Source organism: Bubalus kerabau, chromosome 5, assembly GCF_029407905.1.
Source record: "Bubalus kerabau isolate K-KA32 ecotype Philippines breed swamp buffalo chromosome 5, PCC_UOA_SB_1v2, whole genome shotgun sequence".
NCBI lineage: Eukaryota > Metazoa > Chordata > Mammalia > Artiodactyla > Bovidae > Bubalus > Bubalus kerabau.
The window spans coordinates 104,294,603-104,311,914 of record NC_073628.1 but is presented as its reverse complement, the minus strand read 5'-3'; the positions used below and the strand labels follow the sequence as shown (position 1 = coordinate 104,311,914).

At 61.0% G+C, this 17,312-nt stretch overlaps 1 protein-coding gene across 3 annotated transcripts in view; it reads right to left on the bottom strand.

Annotated features, from left to right (window-relative positions):
• Positions 1-875: 875 nt before the first annotated feature.
• The window catches only part of MEGF6 (multiple EGF like domains 6), a 42,953-nt gene continuing 26,516 nt past the window's right edge, over positions 876-17,312 (bottom strand). For 2 of the 3 annotated variants that reach the window (XM_055582475.1, XM_055582476.1), the window contains 21 exons: positions 15,169-15,294; positions 14,508-14,639; positions 14,286-14,414; positions 14,063-14,194; positions 13,413-13,541; positions 13,187-13,315; positions 12,885-13,013; positions 12,367-12,495; positions 11,985-12,113; positions 11,645-11,773; positions 11,397-11,525; positions 11,114-11,245; positions 10,880-11,008; positions 10,193-10,321; positions 8,987-9,115; positions 8,618-8,746; positions 8,262-8,390; positions 8,043-8,171; positions 7,307-7,435; positions 5,733-5,780; positions 876-5,448 (listed from right to left, as the gene is read on the bottom strand). In XM_055582475.1, the coding sequence (XP_055438450.1) occupies positions 5,315-5,448; positions 5,733-5,780; positions 7,307-7,435; positions 8,043-8,171; positions 8,262-8,390; positions 8,618-8,746; positions 8,987-9,115; positions 10,193-10,321; positions 10,880-11,008; positions 11,114-11,245; positions 11,397-11,525; positions 11,645-11,773; positions 11,985-12,113; positions 12,367-12,495; positions 12,885-13,013; positions 13,187-13,315; positions 13,413-13,541; positions 14,063-14,194; positions 14,286-14,414; positions 14,508-14,639; positions 15,169-15,294 (2,639 nt within the window). In that variant the 3' untranslated portion in view covers positions 876-5,314. Of the gene's footprint in view, positions 5,449-5,732; positions 5,781-7,306; positions 7,436-8,042; positions 8,172-8,261; positions 8,391-8,617; positions 8,774-8,986; positions 9,116-10,192; positions 10,322-10,879; positions 11,009-11,113; positions 11,246-11,396; positions 11,526-11,644; positions 11,774-11,984; positions 12,114-12,366; positions 12,496-12,884; positions 13,014-13,186; positions 13,316-13,412; positions 13,542-14,062; positions 14,195-14,285; positions 14,415-14,507; positions 14,640-15,168; positions 15,295-17,312 lie in introns of those variants that run through there. The other variant, XM_055582477.1, reaches the window with a different exon arrangement.

Here is a 17,312-nt window from a genome sequence, read left to right as displayed (position 1 = left end):
CACCGACCTGGGGCCTGCAACCTCAGCTGGTTTTCTTCTGTGAAGTGGATGCAGGTCCTGACATGGGACCCCTGTCTGTGCCACACACCCCACCCACTCCCACAGTTGCCACCCATCCTCCCAGTCACTGGAACCCAGTGGACTTGAAGGCTGACCCCGAGATCTTCTGAAGCTGTGAAGGGCTTCACATCTCTTCACCAGATAAATTCTGGTATTTCTGGGGCCTGTTGCCAAGTCAAGTGGAATATTATGTTGTATTCTGTTTACTAGTGGCATTGAAGAACTATATATTTTTACAGCTTTTTTGTGTCTCCTATAGGCTATGGTTTTTCCTGTGGTCATGTATGGATATGAGAGTTGGACTGTGAAGAAGGATGAGCGCCGAAGAATTGATGCTTTTGAACTGTGGTGTTGGAGAAGACTCTTGAGAGTCCCTTGGACTGCAAGGAGATCCAACCAGTCCATTCTGAAGGAGATCAGCCCTGGGATTTCTTTGGAAGGAATGATGCTAAAGCTGAAACTCCAGTCCTTTGGCCACCTCATGCGAAGAGTTGACTCATTGGAAAAGACTCTGATGCTGGGAGAGATTGGGGGCAAGAGAAGGGGACGACAGAGGATGAGATGGCTGGATGGCATCACTGACTCGATGGACGTGAGTCTGAGTGAACTCTGGGAGTTGGTGATGGACAGGGAGGCCTGGCGTGCTGCGATTCATGGGGTCGCAAAGAGTCGGACACGACTGAGCGAATGATCTGATCTGATCATCTCTATGATTTCACAGCCCACTTTGCCAAAGTCTTAAATCCTGCTCATCTGCCTCCTGCTCTCCCCCTTTCCCCACAGGCCCAACACCTCTTACTTTTTTGTCTAAGCCAGGGCCGTGTCCTGGGGTCTCCCAGGCTCTGCTGGAGTCAGGAGGAGTGAGTGATGATCTGATTCTCCACCTTTGAGGGAATATCTTCATTCTTCCCACAAGGGTTATTGGGCCTGACCCAAGTCCTGTTTGAGTGGCCCAGCATGACTCAAGCCAAGCCTCCGCCCCCAGTCCTGGGAAGGAAACAGGCTGTCACTTCAGGGCTGTGGAGACCAGTAATGGGGGAGGGGAGGCAGGAGCCCAGAGAGGGGACAAGGAGCCCCAGGCGGCCTCCTGGGAATCCATCGCCTGCGCAGCTGGACTCGAAGAAGATTCTTGGCACGAAGCCATCATCGAGAAAGCGCCTCTGTATCTGTTTTCTAGGAACTTTCATCAGAAAGCTGCGGAGGGATGGGATGGGGAGGGAGGCGGGAGGGGTGTTCAGGATGGGGGACACACGTGCACCCATGGCTGATTCATGTCAATGTATGGGAAAAAACACTACAATATTGTAAAGTAATTAGCCTCCAATTAAACTAATTAATTTTTTTCAAAAAAGAAAGGGGTGCCAAGCTCTATCAAATGCTGTTTCTGCTTCTATCCAGACTCATGACTCATCTCACCCAAACACCTGGGCACATTTTCTGATGTTAAAGTCCTTGTGTGGCTTTTTTCTATTTGCTCTAGATAAATGCATGTATTTATTTTGGCTGTGCTCTGCGGCACATGGGATGTCAGTTCCCCGACTGGGGTCCCCTGCCGTGGGAGCACGGAGTCCTAACCCCTGGGCCACCAGGGCAGTCCCCACCTTGTGTTTCCATCAAGTCCCAGTCCCTTTGGATCAAGTGGATGTTATTCTTTTAATATTTTTGAGTAGCTAGTGTTTTACTTAGCCTTTCTGCATACACGTCTGTACATTTCTTTTCTTGTACTGCCCTCAGCTGTTGAAGAAGCCGGTTGGGACTGGCCTCCTGAAATGAGTTGAGTTTCCTCTACTTAGTATTTCTGGGACAACTCAATCAGACAAGTTCCTGTCTCAGGGGTCCGGCCCAGCCCCTCCACCAACTTATGATCCAGCCCTCCTGGGGCGGTGACGGCACCTAGTTGTCCATAATATTCCCTTTTATATCTGACTCTGTGTGTCTGTAGTTAACTTTCCCACCCTCTGTATTTTTTTCTTGCTTAATGTTTTAAAAAAATTATCAACCATGTTAAATTTTCTTCTTTATTACTGTTCAAAGAAGAAATTTTTGTTAAATGTTCCATTATTTTCTGTTGGTTGAGTATGAAGTTTATAGACCTAAATATAGATGTGTATATGTACAAATATAAATAAATGAATATAGGCATATATATATATATCATGTGTATAAAGGTAATTAAAATGTTATCATTGCTGTGTCTTGCTTTTATATTGGCTTTTGTATTAATAAATAGCACATTGAAAATCACCAGTTTAATTATTTCCATCTGGTAAACCCACCACTGCTTTGTGAGTCTCTGAGCCTCTGTGTTTCACGCATGCATATGAAGATATTTACATACAGTCACATACTATGCTTTGCACACACAGTTCTAAAATATCAAAACTCATCGTCCAGCTTTTGGTTTCCTTTGGATGTTTATATTTCTGTCCTTCCAGGTACGTGTTTTATCAATAAAATGTTGAAGAATGTTTAATGCAGTCTTGGGGCCTGATTTTGACCATCTGTAACCATTTTAATTAGGCTTTCACCTACTTTCTTATTCTGCTTGACTCTTCCTCCTTCCCTGCCTTCCATTAGAGAGATGACATTTCCTCCAGTTTAAAAGTTAAACCTCCTATTAGTACTTCTGTGGAAGTCACAGTATCTTATCGAGTCCAGTCTACATGAGGGTTTGGCTGCCTCTGACCAGAGAAAAAGCTGGCTTAAAACTCAACATTCAGAAAACTAATATCATGGCATCTGGTCCCAACACTTCATGGCAAATAGATGGGGAAAAAATGAAAACAGTGGCAGACTTTATTTTCTTGGGTTCCAACATCACTGTGGATGGTGACTGCAGGCATGAAATTAAAAAACACTTGCTCCTTGGAAGAAAAGCTATGACAAACCTAGACAGCATATTAAAAAGCAAAGGCATCACTTTCCTGACAAAGGTCCATCTAGTCAAAGCTATGGTTTTTCCAGTAGTCATGTATAGATGTGAGAATTGCATCATAAGAAGGCTGAGTGCCAAAGAACTGATACTTTCAAGCTATAATGCTGGAGAAGACGCTTAAGAGTCCCTTGGACAGCAAGATAAACTAGTCAATCCTAAAGGAAATCAACCCCAAATATTCACGGGAAGGACTGATGCTGAAGCTGAAGCACCAATACTTTGGCCACCAGATGCGAAGAGACAACTCATTGGAAAAGACCCTGATCCTGGGAAAGATTGAAGACAAAAGGAGAAGGGGGTAGCAGAGGATGAAATGGTTGGATAGCATCACCAACTCAATGGACATGAATTTGAGCAAACTCCTGGAAATAGTGAAGGACAGGGAAAGAAGCATGGCATGCTGCAGTCCATGGGGTGGCAAAGAATCAGACACAACTTAGCGAGTGAACAACAACAAGACCAGAGTCTCTCCCTTCCTCTGCTCCACCTCACCTGGCTTCCTGGTGCCTGTTTTCACTCTCTTCATCTCTAGGTAGGGGGCCGGTTGCAAAAAGCGTTGGACACAATTTAGCGACTAAACAACAAATCACTAGGTCATATGAGAAACATAATGATTATCTCATGCTTTTCATTCTTAATGGAAAACTTCCTCTGAATGTAATTTCAAGTGTGGTTCTCACATGGTGCCCACTGAGGCTGTGGACACCCAGGAATAATGTCCACTTTTCTCCTCAAGGACAGTTTAGCAGGACACACGATTGAAGGCCATGAAATTCAAGTTTGAGAGTCTTGTCTTCGACAGCCTGAAACTGACATCACCGCCTTCTCGCTTCAGGGTTTCCGCTGGAGTATCTGCTGTCACTCCGACTCCTGTTTGCTTTTTCTGGGCATTTTAGAGTCTCTCTTTGTTACTAGTATTCTTTAAAGTCCTTAGACAATGGCTTTAAAATGTTTTAAATTTTATTTCCAGTATGAGCACTTTCGATCTGAGATCATCCAACTTGGACCTGAGAGCTTGGTGCTTTGTGTGAATGGTTTTTCCCTTCTTTTTGTAGGGCCTCAGAAGTGCTAACACTTCCCTCATCCTTTTCCACTAATCTTTTGTTTGTATCTTTTCTCTCTCTGCCTCCCTGATGCCTCCTGGGAGGGTCCTGAGCTGTAAAACCTGGTATTTGGCTAGATTCCTGCCACCCTCCCCACCCCCTACCCCTCAGCAACTCCAGCCTCCACACGCTCCACGCCCAGTCCTGACGATGGTTCTTCTTGACCTGCATCCCATTATCCCTGCACGGTCCCTGACACTTTCTGGGATATGGATTCTATTTATATACCTCAAAGTCTTAAAACAGTGGCCCATTAACTCAGTTTCATCTGCTACTGCTTGTCCACTCGCTGTCCATCTAAGGGGACAGGGTTTACGAGAACCCACCCTGCTTTGCCCCATCAGATTCTTTGCGCCTGGAGCAATCAGCTACCTGGGCTCATGCTGGAGGGGAGAGGGGGCTCCAGCTCAGACCTAAGTGTCCCGTGTGACAATCTGGGTCCAACCATCTCCCCTGGTTCTACCCTGAAGACAGGGCAGGGGGAGGAGTGGGGGACACCCAAGCTGCCCTTAGCAGCACCCTGCTCTCCTCCCCTGGGGACCACACGTCCCATACACAGGCTGTTGCCAGCACTTGGAGGGTTTCTGGGGTCCATGCCCTCAAGAGCACTGGGAACCAGGATAAACCCTGACTGCTTGTGTGGCACCCAGGGAGGCCCAGGGGCCTCACGGGCCTCTCTGGTCAGGTCATTCATGCCAGTGGTCCCCGGAGGCCACCACATGGAGCCTGTACAAAGCAGCAAGCACACAGGCCTCGAAGAAGTAGCTGCTCCTTTCTTAACTTACTGGGTTTCACAGGGTACCGAAGCCCCACCCAGAGGCCTGAGTCAAGGCCTCCCAGGTGGGGCAGCAGGCAGGCAGTCCTCCAGTGCCCATGGTCTGGCTGCCTATAAGTACCTTTCATAAATATGGCCCGGCCTAGCACCAGCATCTGTTTCCAGGTAAACAGACTGAACTGCAGCAGTCCAAGGCCTAGCACCAGAAGAACTTGCTCCAAGGAAGGGCCCCATGCCCGCACCTGCTCCCGCATCTGCCTGCAGTCTCACCCCGGGGGCATGGCAAGTGGGGCTTCCTCCACACTATGATCCTCAGCGCAGGCCAGGCAGGGCCTCCACCCTCGTGGTGAGAGGATCCTTGCGGAGCGGAAGGCTGCACCACTGTCCACAGGCCTCGGAGACCAGGGTGGGGCCGGAGTCCTGGGCCCCGCACGTCCCTCCTCAGTGGACACCAAAGCCCCCAGGTCCCCTCAGTGGCCCCTGGGAGCCAAGCCTCAGAGGGGGCTGCCCCTGAGCTAGTGCTTCTCTAGGCTGCTGCTGAACCCGGGTCTGGTGGGAAGCTGGTTGTAGGGCCGCTGCAGGGGAAGGAAAGAAGCAGGTCAGCCCTGGGGTGGGCAGAAATTCTCCAAGGCCTTTGAGTCCTGGGCTCAGGCTTCCTGCCGCCCCTTCTGTCCTTCCAGCTCCAGCCTTGACTCAGCTCTGAGGTCTAGGTTTTAGAACCTCCGCCACCCTGGGGGCCCAGATTACATGCAAGTGCTGGATCCCCCTCCCTCCTCTGGCCTTAGTCTGCAGGTAAGGGGCTGTAACACCAGCAAGGGCCACCCTCCTGGCAACACAGGGATGCCCCCGGCCCGCCTACCTGGGCCCAGGGCTGGAGACAGGCTCTCCGGGAGCTGGGAGGGTCCACCTGCAGGCAGACAGACACGCTGGTGCCCCTCCCTTGGGTGGGCAGCAGTCATGGAGCAGCGAGGCTGCAGGGACCCCCACTCTCCCTGCACAGCATCCCCCCACCAATGTACAGGGTGGGGAGGCAGGACTTAGGACTGGATGAAGAGGGGCTTCACTGCAGGCCCTGTGGGGTCCACTCCAGGGCAGGAGCAGTGAGGCCCTTCCTGTCCTCCTTCCCAGCAGGGCTCAGGCAGGGGCAGCCCCAGTTCCTGACGCCCCCCCCCACCCCCACCCCAGGGTAAACGGCAAGGCCGCCTAGAATGCCTCTGGTGAAGTACCAAATTTAACCACCAGGTGCCGCTGTGGGCATCATTCGTCCCAGCACCAGCCCAAGTTTCTGTCTCCACCTGCTCAACCCCCTCCTCTTGGGGAGGTGGGATCCCTCCCCTAAAGGCGCTTAGGGACCAGGGCTGCCTTGGGGAGGCTCAACAAGATGCACTCACAATATCAAGACCATGTCTGGGGTCCCCAGGTCAAGGATCCCAGCCTGAAATCTCCACTCGCAGCCTTGCTTCCCCCATCACCCCATCTCAAGGCCTGCCTGGCACAGGCCCCAAGCCGGTCTCCGGTCTCCCCTGGCAGACACAATGCTTCCCAGGAACAGGCTGGGCCTGGGCGAGGTGACCAGGGCACACCAGAGGGGCACAGGTGGCCAGAGGAGCAGGGGCACCCCAAGCTCTGCCTGCAGAAAGCAGGCTCCCCCAGTGCTTCGGGGGCTGAGGGGTCACGGTGCCATCACCACCCCAGACCCTGCCCGTGGGTGTGCACAGGCACACGTATGCATGTGAGCACAGGCAAGCAGTGAAGTGCAAGCAGTGAAGTGCCCATGTGCACAGAAGCACACACACACACACACACACACACGTTGGGAGACACAGGTGCCAGCATGAAGACAGGAGCACGTGCTGCGTGCTCGGTCACTAAATCATGTCTGACTCTTCATGACCCCAGGGACTTCAGCTCGCCAGGATCCTCTGTCCATGGGATTCTCCAGGCAGGAATACTGGAGTGTGTTGCCATGTCGTCCTCCAGGGGATCTTCCCAACCCAGGGACTGAACCTGCTTTTTTTATGTCTCCTGCATTGGCAGATGGGTTCTTCACCACTAGCGCCAGCTGGGAAGACTGGAGCACACACCTGTGCCACTGCACACACGCACCCTTGGATAGGTACACTGTCATGCCCTGGTTCTCACATGCAGGGTGAGGAAGGGGTGGCGGGGGGCTGTGTGAGCGCCCACCCACACTGGATCACCCAGCCCTGCCCAAGGGGTCTCCACCCTTTGCAGTTTGAGCCCATGCCTGCCGCTCTTGGGTTGGCTGTACGCTGAGTCCCACCCACGGTCCAGGGGCTGGAAGGTCCACACTTTGTCCAGCAGAGGCCAGGCAGACACCACGGGCATCGCGCTCAGATGGTGACATTCGTGCCACTCGCCTGACCCCATGAGCACCCTGTCCCCCTCTTGCCCCCCTAGAGCCCGACTCACCCTGCCGGCACGTGGGCCCTGTGTAGCCGTCCACGCAGAGGCACTGCCCGCTGACAGGGTCGCAGTCGGCTCCACCCCCACAGGAGCAATGCAGGGCACAGCCCGGCCCGAAGAAGCCCCTCCTGCAGCCTGTGGGTGGGGTGGGGGTGGTGGGAGGGACAGGCCTGAATGCCACTCCAGTCCACCCGGGGCTGGGACCGCAGGCCTCAGGATACCCCCAGGGAGCATGCAAGAGCAAAGACCTCAAGCCTTAGATTTGTCCTGTGTGAGCCCTCACGTGGGAAAGTGCTGGGCGCCGGGCACTGGCCCAGAATCTCTTCCCCATGTTCCCACCAGCCCCCAGGCCAGCGAAGGGGAGCTGGCGGTCAGGGAGGCTCCCTAGGGGCAAGACGGCCAAGAGCCCTGAGGACACACAGAGCCCGCGCAGGCCAGCTGGCCCATCTGGGAAGTTTCCTTCCCACCTCACCAGGGGCCCATCCCCAGGACCAAGGCCCCCCACCCCAGGGAGAGGCCCCCTCAGGGACTCAGGGGAAAGCCGTAAAGCAGGATGGGCCTCGATAACCCCGAGCAGGAACCCTGGTGCTGGGCCCCTGTGAGCCACTGCGCCAGCAGAGGGACGGGGCAGGAGGACGCAGTGCCCAGGCCAGGACGTGACACAGGTGGGCTCCAGAAACACAGTCGATTCCACCAACAGAGACCCACACCCCTGCCCCCACCAAGCGGTACCCCGACTCACCCAGGTCACAGGTGGTCCCCGTGCGCCCAGGGGGGCACAGGCAGTGGCCGGTGACGGGGTCACAGGGCACCCCAAGCTCGCAGTCACACTGCTGGCCGCAGCCCTCTCCGAACGAGCCCAGCTCACACCCTGGAAGGGGCACTGGCTCAGCATCCTCTGTCCTGAGCCCAGGGCGGGGGGACCGACCGGGTGGGAGTGAGTGGGGGTGCAGACACTTACCCCGCTCGCAGAACTGGCCATGGAGGCCAGCAGGGCAGAGGCACTGGCCGCCGACGGGGTCGCAGGGGGCGCCATGCTGACACTGGCATGTCTGCTGGCAGCCAGCCCCATGGAAGCCGGGGGGACAGGCTGAGGGAGACCCGGGTCGGAGCCCCTGACTCAGTTTGCCCAGAGAGAGCAAAGGATGGGCTCGGGGCTGGCACCCGCTTCCTCCCACCCAGGTCCAGTGCCTGCCCCTTGTGGCCCTCTGCCCCGAGGCTGGGTCAGGCCTCGTCGCATCGGGCCGCCACAAGGAGTGACGCGGAAAGCAGAGGAGTGCGCGCCCGGGGGTGCGGTGGCCCGACCCTACAACTCACGGTGCTCGCAGGCCTGGCCGTAGAAGCCGGGGCCGCAGCGGCAGGCCCCCGACGTGGGCTCACAGGCCCCGTGGTTGTGGCAGGAGCACTCGAGGCTGCAGGCGGCACCGTAGCGCCCGGCGGGGCAGGCTGGGGAGGGGCCGGGGGGTCAGCCTCCTGCCGCGGGACAGCAGGGGCACTGGCCTCACCCAGGTGGCCCCGGGAGCCACTCCCGGCCCTCCGGCACCCGGCTGCCTCCCCACAATCGCCCCTAAGCTATGGCCCTCCTCCCCCAGCCAGCCCCTGCCACACCGGGCACGGCCTCACCCGCTACGGGCGGCGACTCTCCAGCTCACACACACCGCCGCCCCCAGGCTGGCCCGGACTCACCCAGCTCGCAGTGTGGCCCCGTCCAGCCCAGGCCACAGGAACAGCTGCCGTTGGTGGCGTGACACAGGCCCCCATTCCTGCAGGAGCACGCATGCTCACAGTTCACACCAAACTGATTCTGGGGGCAGCCTAGGGACGAAGTGGGTGTGCTCAGAGCTCTGGTCCAGAGCCAGACACGCTCCAGGACACTCCCACGTGATCCGACAGTCATTCAACAAACACTTCCTCCTCCCCCCGCCCCCAAGGCATACATGTGCCAGGAAGCAGCACCAACCACATCCTGCCAGTTCATCCATCTTCCTCAGAGGCCAGAACTGAGCCAGCGCTGAGAGTTACACAGGAGGAAAGGGACCAGGGCCCTCCAGGGGATGGGAGTGCCTGTCCAGCAGGCGGGAGGGGTCAGGGAAGTCTTCCTGGGGAGGAGGCACCCTCCAGGTTCGGAGGAGGCTGGGTAGCCCCACACTCCAGGTGGTGCTTTCAGACTCTGACCCCTAGCTGCTGTTCTCCCCTGGAGGTGAGGAGTGGCCTGGCTGGAGTCACGACTCAGGACCTGGGGGAGTGTGACCGGCCCCTTGAAGAGGACCAGAGGGTGCAGAGGGCTCAGACCTACCAGCGTGTGAGGTCAGACCAAGCAGTGTGGGCAAGGCCTGAGGACCTGCTTACCATCATGAGCACAAACCCCACGACCGTCCCAGGGGCCACTCCGGTTGCCCCACCATCACCTGTGCTCCCGGCCTCCATCTCTGTGGGTTCCCAGCTGCTGGGCCCAGGAGGAAGGGCCAGCAGGACCCCGTTCCAGGAGGACATCAGCCAAGAGGCTGGCTCCATCCTCAAGACGGAGCAGTCGTCTGACCCCTCCTGCTGGGCGGTGGGGGCTGGCTCTGGGAAAGAAGTTATTCATCCCCCACTGGCCACAGGGAACTGGAGAGGTCAACTGATGGCCTGAGTCCTGGGGTCACAGGTCAAGGCAAGATATGGGGTGCTATTGGATGATCCGAGTGGGCATTGCGGTCAACATGAGTAAGCCCTCACTTATATCCTCAGGGCACCTTGGGGATTAACAGAAGGGACCCCGCTCTCCCATGACCCGTATTTATCACTCTATCACCACCTTCACTTCTATCTTCGCTCTATCACCAATGGCCCCCACGGCTAATGTAGCGATGAATGCGAAGTGCCTGAGGCAGCAGGCAAGTGGGTTCTCACCGTGCTCGCAGTGGATGCCGGTCCTCCCAGGCGGACAGGAGCAGCTGCCGGTCACGGGGTCACAGGCCGCCCCCTGCCCACACCCGCACACGTGGGCACAGCCAGGGCCAAAGCGGCCGTGTGGACAGGCTGCCGGGAGGAAAGGCGAGGGTGGCCACTCCTGGCTCGATCTCCCTGCCTCTGCTCTGTCAACCCGGATGGGACGGGACTGGGCCAGGGCAGGCTGGGTGGGGAGACTCCCGCCCTGTCTGCCCAGACAGGGCAGGGCCACCTGCCGCTGAGCCCCCGCCTGCCCTGGAGTCTCTCTCGGCTGCAGGCTCTACGGGGGGCCGGGCCCACACTACAGTGAGTGACTCACGATGCCCCCACCCACCTCCACCAGCTCCAGCCCCAGATGGTCGGAAAGTCCCCACGTGACTCAGGGAGAGGCCCTTCTCTCGGCAGGACACCAGCTGGCTTCTGCAGGGCTCCTGGTGGACACAGCCCGGGTCGGGGGCACAGCACCCAGCCAGGCAGAGCAGGCCGAGGAGACGTTTTGGCCACATCGATCCCCCAGCTTAGCCTGGTCTGCAGCCAGTCCCAGCGAGGGACCCAAGGAGTGGCACGGTCAGGGGCTGTCTGCCCTGCAGGCCGGATGGTGTGGCCCTGCCTGTCGAGGTGCAGGGAGAAGACACCCCAGCCACTCACCGAGGCTGCAGTCAGTCCCAAGGAATCCAGCGGGGCAGCGGCAGGTCCCAGTGACCACGTCACAAGAGCCCCCGTTGAGACACCCACACAGCAGCTCACAGCCAGGCCCAAACCGCCCTGGTGGGCACCCTGCGGAGGGAGGGGCCAGCTGCCAGGGGTGGGGGGCTCCTGAAGCCCCTCCCCCTTCCCCACCATCACTCCAGTGGGCCGGCGGGCGGCCAAGGCAGCACTCACGTTGCTGGCAGCCGGCGCCGTGGTAGCCAGGGGCACACGCGCAGGTCCCCGAGGCTGGGTGGCAGGCCTGGTTCTCGCCGGGGCAGTGGCACTGCTGCCCACAGCGCTCCCCAAAGGTGCCAGGTGGGCAGGCTGGGGGAGGCGGCAGGGGTCAGTCCTGGCCCGGCCCGGAGAAGGCACCCTCCCTCACACTGGGCCCCTCTTGGGGGCAGAGCTCTGGGGCCCAGTCCAGGAGCGCATGTGGCCTGAACTGCCCCCAGGCCTGCCCACATCCGGCACCCACCTTGCTCACAGCTGGGCCCCGTGAGGCCCGGGGGACAGTGACACTCCCCGGTGACGTGGTGGCAGGCGGCGCCCGGGGGGCACTGGCAGCGCTGGGCACAGGCCTCTCCAAACCAGCCGGGTGGGCAGGCTGCAGGGAGGCGCGGGTGGAGGTGGTGGGGAGCCCTGGGGTTGGGGGGCGGGGGCCCGAGGGGTCACCATGTGGAGGACCCGCCCCCACCCTGGGCACCAGCAGAGCTGAGGGCTCACCGCTCTCACACCGCGAGCCCCTCCACCCCGGGGGACAGAGGCAGGCCCCGGTGACGGCGTGGCAGGCGGCCCCCCACCGGCAGGCGCAGCGCTCCTCGCAGCGGACCCCGAAGGTGCCCTCGGGACAGGCTGTGGAGAAAGGGGCAGGTGGGCTGAGTCCGGCTCGGGGCGGCTCCCCGGACAGAGGCAGTAGGCCTGGGGAGCTCGGACCGCAGCCCTGCCCTCTCCTACCCACTGCCCACCCTGCTGAAGCCCCACACTCTGGCACGATGGAGGCCACCCCAGAGGGGCCCGAGGGGCCTCCTGGCCTCCCCCATGGGTCCCCAAGCCACCCACTCACAGCTCTGGCACTTGTCCCCGGTCCAGCCGGCTGGGCAGAGGCAGTGGACAGTGTGCGGATCACAGAGGCCACCGTTGAGGCACCCGCAGCTGTGCGGGCAGCCAGCTTCAAAGACCCCCGGGAGGCACTCTGCAGAGACGGGACAGGTGATGCCTGGGGGCCCAGGACACCTGCCCTGCCCATGCTTCCTGCACCCTGAGCCTCGGATCCTGGGTCCTTGGGAAGGATAGGCGCCCGGGGGTGGTGACACCACAGGGCACACCCAGGGCCCTGCCCCTCAACACCAGGCAGCCGTCTTGGACCTCAGAGGGAGGGGACCAGGGCAGTGGCCTTGGGTACCCCCAGACCCCCAGGGCCTCTCCTCCACCAGCCTGACACTCACCCTTCTCACAGGCCAGGCCGGCCCAGCCCTCTGGGCAGGTGCAGTGTCCTGAGACAGGGTCGCAGCTGCCCCCATTCCGGCACAGGCAGGAGTGCTGACAGTCCTCACCATAGAGGCCCTCTGGGCAGGCTGAGGCCAGAAAGGAGCAACCTGTGGTTTCCCCGCCAGCCAGGCCAGAGGCCTGAACCCCTGGAAGGCCAGCCCACCGGACCTGCAGGCTCGTCCCAAAGCCCGACACCGAACTTTAGGGGCGGGAACTGGGGCCGTCTCTAGGACGAGCTGCCCAGGGCTCCCCAGGCCCGCCGGCCAGTCTCTGGGGGCTCAGCGCTGAAGGGTGTGGTCCCTTAGGAGTCCTAAGGCCTCCCTCCCTCCTCAGGTGCCCCATAGCAGGGAGACGGACTCCCACCCTCCCTGCCCAGAGAGGTTTAGATCCCCCTCAAGTCCCACCCATGTCACCCTGCACGGCCCAGGGAGGGACAAGTATGACAGCTGGCTCCAGACTCCCGATCAGGGCTTACCCTGCAGGCAGGTGGGCCCCGTCCAGCCAGGGCCACAGCGGCACTGCCCGTGGACAGGGTCACAGGAGGCCCCATTAAAGCAGGAGCAGGCCTGGCTGCAATTGTGGCCGAACATGTGGGCTGGGCAGGCTGCAGGAGAGAGGGGGTCAGGGGCCGGGGGTGATGGACCCCAGGAGGGGCTGCAGCAGATGGCCCCAGGCTGCTGAGGTCTAGCGCCCCTCCTGCTGACCTGGGTGGCCACACACAAAGACGGACCCTAACCCTAAGGGGCAGCGCCCAGGGCTGACGGGGGCCTCACGCACTCTGGGCACAGCGGGGGCCCTGGCGGCCGGCAGGACAGAGGCAGGAGCCGCTCACGGGATCACAGGGGGCTCCGGCGCTGCAGCCGCAGGCATGGCCGCAGTCCACTCCAAAGAAGCCGGCTGGGCAGGCTGCGGGCGGGGCGGTGACAGGAGGCCGCCGGGCTCACGAGACCCGCCGCACGCCGGCCACCCCTCCCACACCCCTCCGGCCCGCGCCCTGGCTCACCTCGCTCACAGAAGGTGCCCCTCCAGCCGGCTGGGCAGGTGCAGGCCCCGCTGACATGGTCACAGGCCGCCCCGTGCTCGCACTGGCACCGCCGCCCACAGCCCGGCCCGAAGTAGCCCTGGGGACACCCTGAGACACCGGACTCTCAGCTGGGGGTACAGTGAGCCTGCCCCAGTCCTGCCCAGGGCCTGGGCCGTGGGGCAGGGGAAGCCCCTCCCTTACTCAAGGCCTCTGCATCCCTCCCAGCTAGGAACCAAGCCCCCAGCTCACCCAGGCCCACTGGCCCGGGCCGGGTGGGGGTCGACACTGAAGCGCAGAGCCCTTGGTCCTTAGCAGACACTCTCCTCCCCTCCCACAGGTGGCAGGTGCCCCCTGGGGTGCCACTGACCCATCTCTCGCTGCCTTTGCTCCACGTGGGCCACCTCTTGAGCCCAGGCAGGTAGGAGGGTGGTGGGTGGCGGGGGAGCCAGATGGGGGAGGTTGGGGGTAGGCTTAGACGAGGAGACTTGGTGCTTGTCTGGGGACAGGGAGCAGGGCTGGGTCCCCCTGACACTTGTACGTGTGTGTGTACGTATGTGTGCACGTGTGTGTGTGTGTACGCACATGAGCACGCATGTGCACATGCGTGTGCGGGCCAGGCGGGGACTCACGCTGCTCACACCGCGGGCCCACGGAGCCGGCTTCACACACACACAGGCCGCTGACGGCGTCGCAGCCCCCGTGGCCTGCACTGCAGTTGCAGGCGAAGCTGCAGTCGGGGCCCCAGTGGCCGGGGTCACAGGCTGCAACAGAGCAGCAAAGGCTGGGCACCCTACGCAGGTGACCACAGTCGGATCAGGGGTGGGGAGGGATGCTTGGACACCAGGCCGCTACCTCTCTGGCAGCTGAGGCCGGTCCACCCAGGGGCGCAGCTGCACCGGCCGGTCACTGGGTGGCAGAGCCCATCGTTGGCACAGGAGCACCGCGTCTGGCAGCCAGGTCCAAACCAGCCAGCAGGGCAGGCTGTGGGCAGAGACAGGCTGAGCGTAGCTGGGGCCGGACATGGGGCCGGCTGGGATTGCGGGCAGGGCTGAGGTGGGGGCAGCGGGCACTCACCATCCTGACAGTGGCTGCCCATGAAGCCGGGGCGGCACAGGCAGGTTCCAGTCTCCGGCACACAGGTGGCACCGTGCTCACATGGCGGGCAGATCTCCTGGCAGCCAAGCCCCCAGCGGCCCTCAGGACAATCTAGCACCCCCCCACACACACACACACAGAGGTAGTCAGTCTCTCCAGGCCTTGCTGGGCCCACTGGGGAGCAGGGATATCTCTTCCCAACTGAGTCATCCCAGAGGAGGGAGGGGGCAGGTCATGGGAACCCCTAGTCCACTCACAGGCTGTAGACTTGGGGCATTCACCCCAGGGGGAGACCCCCTGCCCCAGGACGCTCAACAAGCAAAAGGGGGGCCCCAGAAGAACCGGGAGACCCACATGCAATGAACAGGAGCTTAGAGGACCCACCACAGGCTGGGGAGGGCGGGGGGCTGCTGGCCAAGCTGTCCCCGTGGCTGACAGTTCCCAGTGTCCCCTCTGCAGGCTCGGCCACGGGGCAGCCACAGATGCCCACATCCAGACCCAAGGCTGGTGGTGTGAGCTCTCGTAGCTGCTGTGGACGGGCCTGGGGTCTGCAGGGCTCCAGGGTTGGGGTCTGCAAACGCGGCCAGGCATTGTGTAGCAGAGGGAGCTGAGGTGACCCTGGGCCATGGCTGCCACTCACCTGCCCCACAGTCGTCCCCGGTCCTCCCCGGCGGGCACAGGCATTGCCCTGTGACCCGGTCGCAGGGGGCGCCCCCACAGGAGCAGGAGCCTGAGCAGTTCTGGCCGAACGTCCCGGCTGGGCACTCTAGGGGCGGGGAGCGGAGAGCCTCAGGGCCCCACTCAGAGTGGCCCTCCTCCCCTGACCTCCACCCCACCCCGCACCTGTCCCTCCACCTGTTCCCCCACCTGCCACCCTTGGCACCTGTCACACTCTCACCTGCCCCCCACACCTGCCCCCCCACCTGCCTCCCTGGAACCTGTCCCCCCTCATCTGCCCCCCACACCTTCCCTCCTCACCTGTCCCTCCACCTGCCCCCCTCACCTGCCTCCCACACCTGCTCCCTCACCTGCACCCCACCTGCCCCCTGCACCTGCCCTCCTCTCCTCCCCCCTGCACCTGCACCCCCACCTGCCCCCTGCACCTGCCCTCCCCTCCTCCCCCCTGCACCTGCCCCCTCACCTGCACCCACACCTGCCCCCTGCACCTGCCCTCCTCTCCTCCACCCTGCACCTGCCCCCCTCACCTGCATCCCCAACTGCCCCCTGCTCCTGCCCCCCTCACCTGCCCCACAGGGTTGCTGGACACAGCCCGGGTCCCCAGGGTGATGAGGGCAGTCACAGGAGTGAACAGGAGATGGGGACATGGGGCAGGGAAAGGCTCATGTAGGAGAGCCGTGGTGAGGGGTGGCCTGGAGGCCGCAGATGGCAGGGCCTATGGGGGATGAGTCAGGACCCTGGAGAGCGGTGGCAGGCCTGCTCCGTCTGCCTTCCTCCCACTGTGGTCCACCATGGGGACCCCATGTGGTCACCACGTGTTCAGGAGTGAGAAAAGCCTGGGGAGGAGGGGCCAGCCGCTCCGGGCCCAAAGCAGAGCTTCAGAAAAGAACACTGGGATCATGGAGCCTGACCCCACCCATGTGGGCTGCAGTGGTGGGTCCAGTGGCCTGGCAGGGCCCCCTGTCCCCCCCATACCTGCTTGACTAGGGCGGTAACCCAGATGATGAGAAGGCCCTGCTGGCCCCAGCACCATGTGGCCGCTGCGATGCTGCTATAAGGAAAGTTCTAGGCCCTGGAAGGCCAGCCAGGCACCTGGAGTGGGCAGGCTGGGGTCCACACTCCACACCAAAGAATCAGAAAACCCCTCTCTCCTACCACAACACTCAGTGGGACTGAGAATTGAGGATGCGCCCTGCCTGGGTGGGGGATGTCAGCAGGAATGGCGTGGGGTCCCAGGCCTGGGGTCTCTCCGGCCCCGGGAGGCTCTGGACAAAGGACACACCCCTTGAACCCTTGCCCTGAGGGCCCACACCTACAGGCACCTGCTCGCCCACAGGACCCCAGGTGGCACACACACTGGGCGCACATGCAGGCACCCAGGCAGCGTGGACAGGGGCAGGGAGGCCCAGCAGGGCACATGGAGCTGTCCCGCCATCTGGGGGGTCCCCGCTCCACTGATGGGCAGACGTGTTTGGGGTACTGATGCTTTCCAGACCTGACAACGGCAGGGAGCCCATCACTGCCGTAAAGATGTGTGCCATGTCCCGCCACCCATCCCTGGAGCCCTGGATACTTTTGAAGAAAAAAGGGAAAGGAAGACAAAGAAGACCAGCAGGGAAGGATGGGGGTTAAGGCCCTTCAAGTCTCAGCACTCAGGCCTCCTTGGAGGGCACTGCTGGACAGCGGCCGCCGGCAGGAGTGGAGGAAGGGGAGGGCGCAGAGAGAAGTCAGGGGAGTCACGGAGCCTGAGCCCACACCAGGTAGGCGAGGTCCACCGGCTCCCACGCTGGTTCACAGATGGGATGACGTGCCTGGCTCCTGAAGGCCCTCGAGACCACAGAGGCCCCCCCGAGTGTAGGTTGGGCTTGTGGGGATACTTGGTTTCCAAGCTGGGTTCTAAGCCATACACACAGCCCTCCTGCACCAAGGGAATCTGAGAGCCCAGATCGTCCTGGGGGTCTCCAGGACCACCACTGAGAGGGAGGGTCCGGGCCTGGGTGTAGAGGGAGACTGACTCCTCGGGTTGGGGTGGGCAGTGGCCCCCAGGCCCTCCTTGTCCCTGAGGGGGACTCGGACCACTGCCTCCAGTGGGAGTCACGCCAGTCA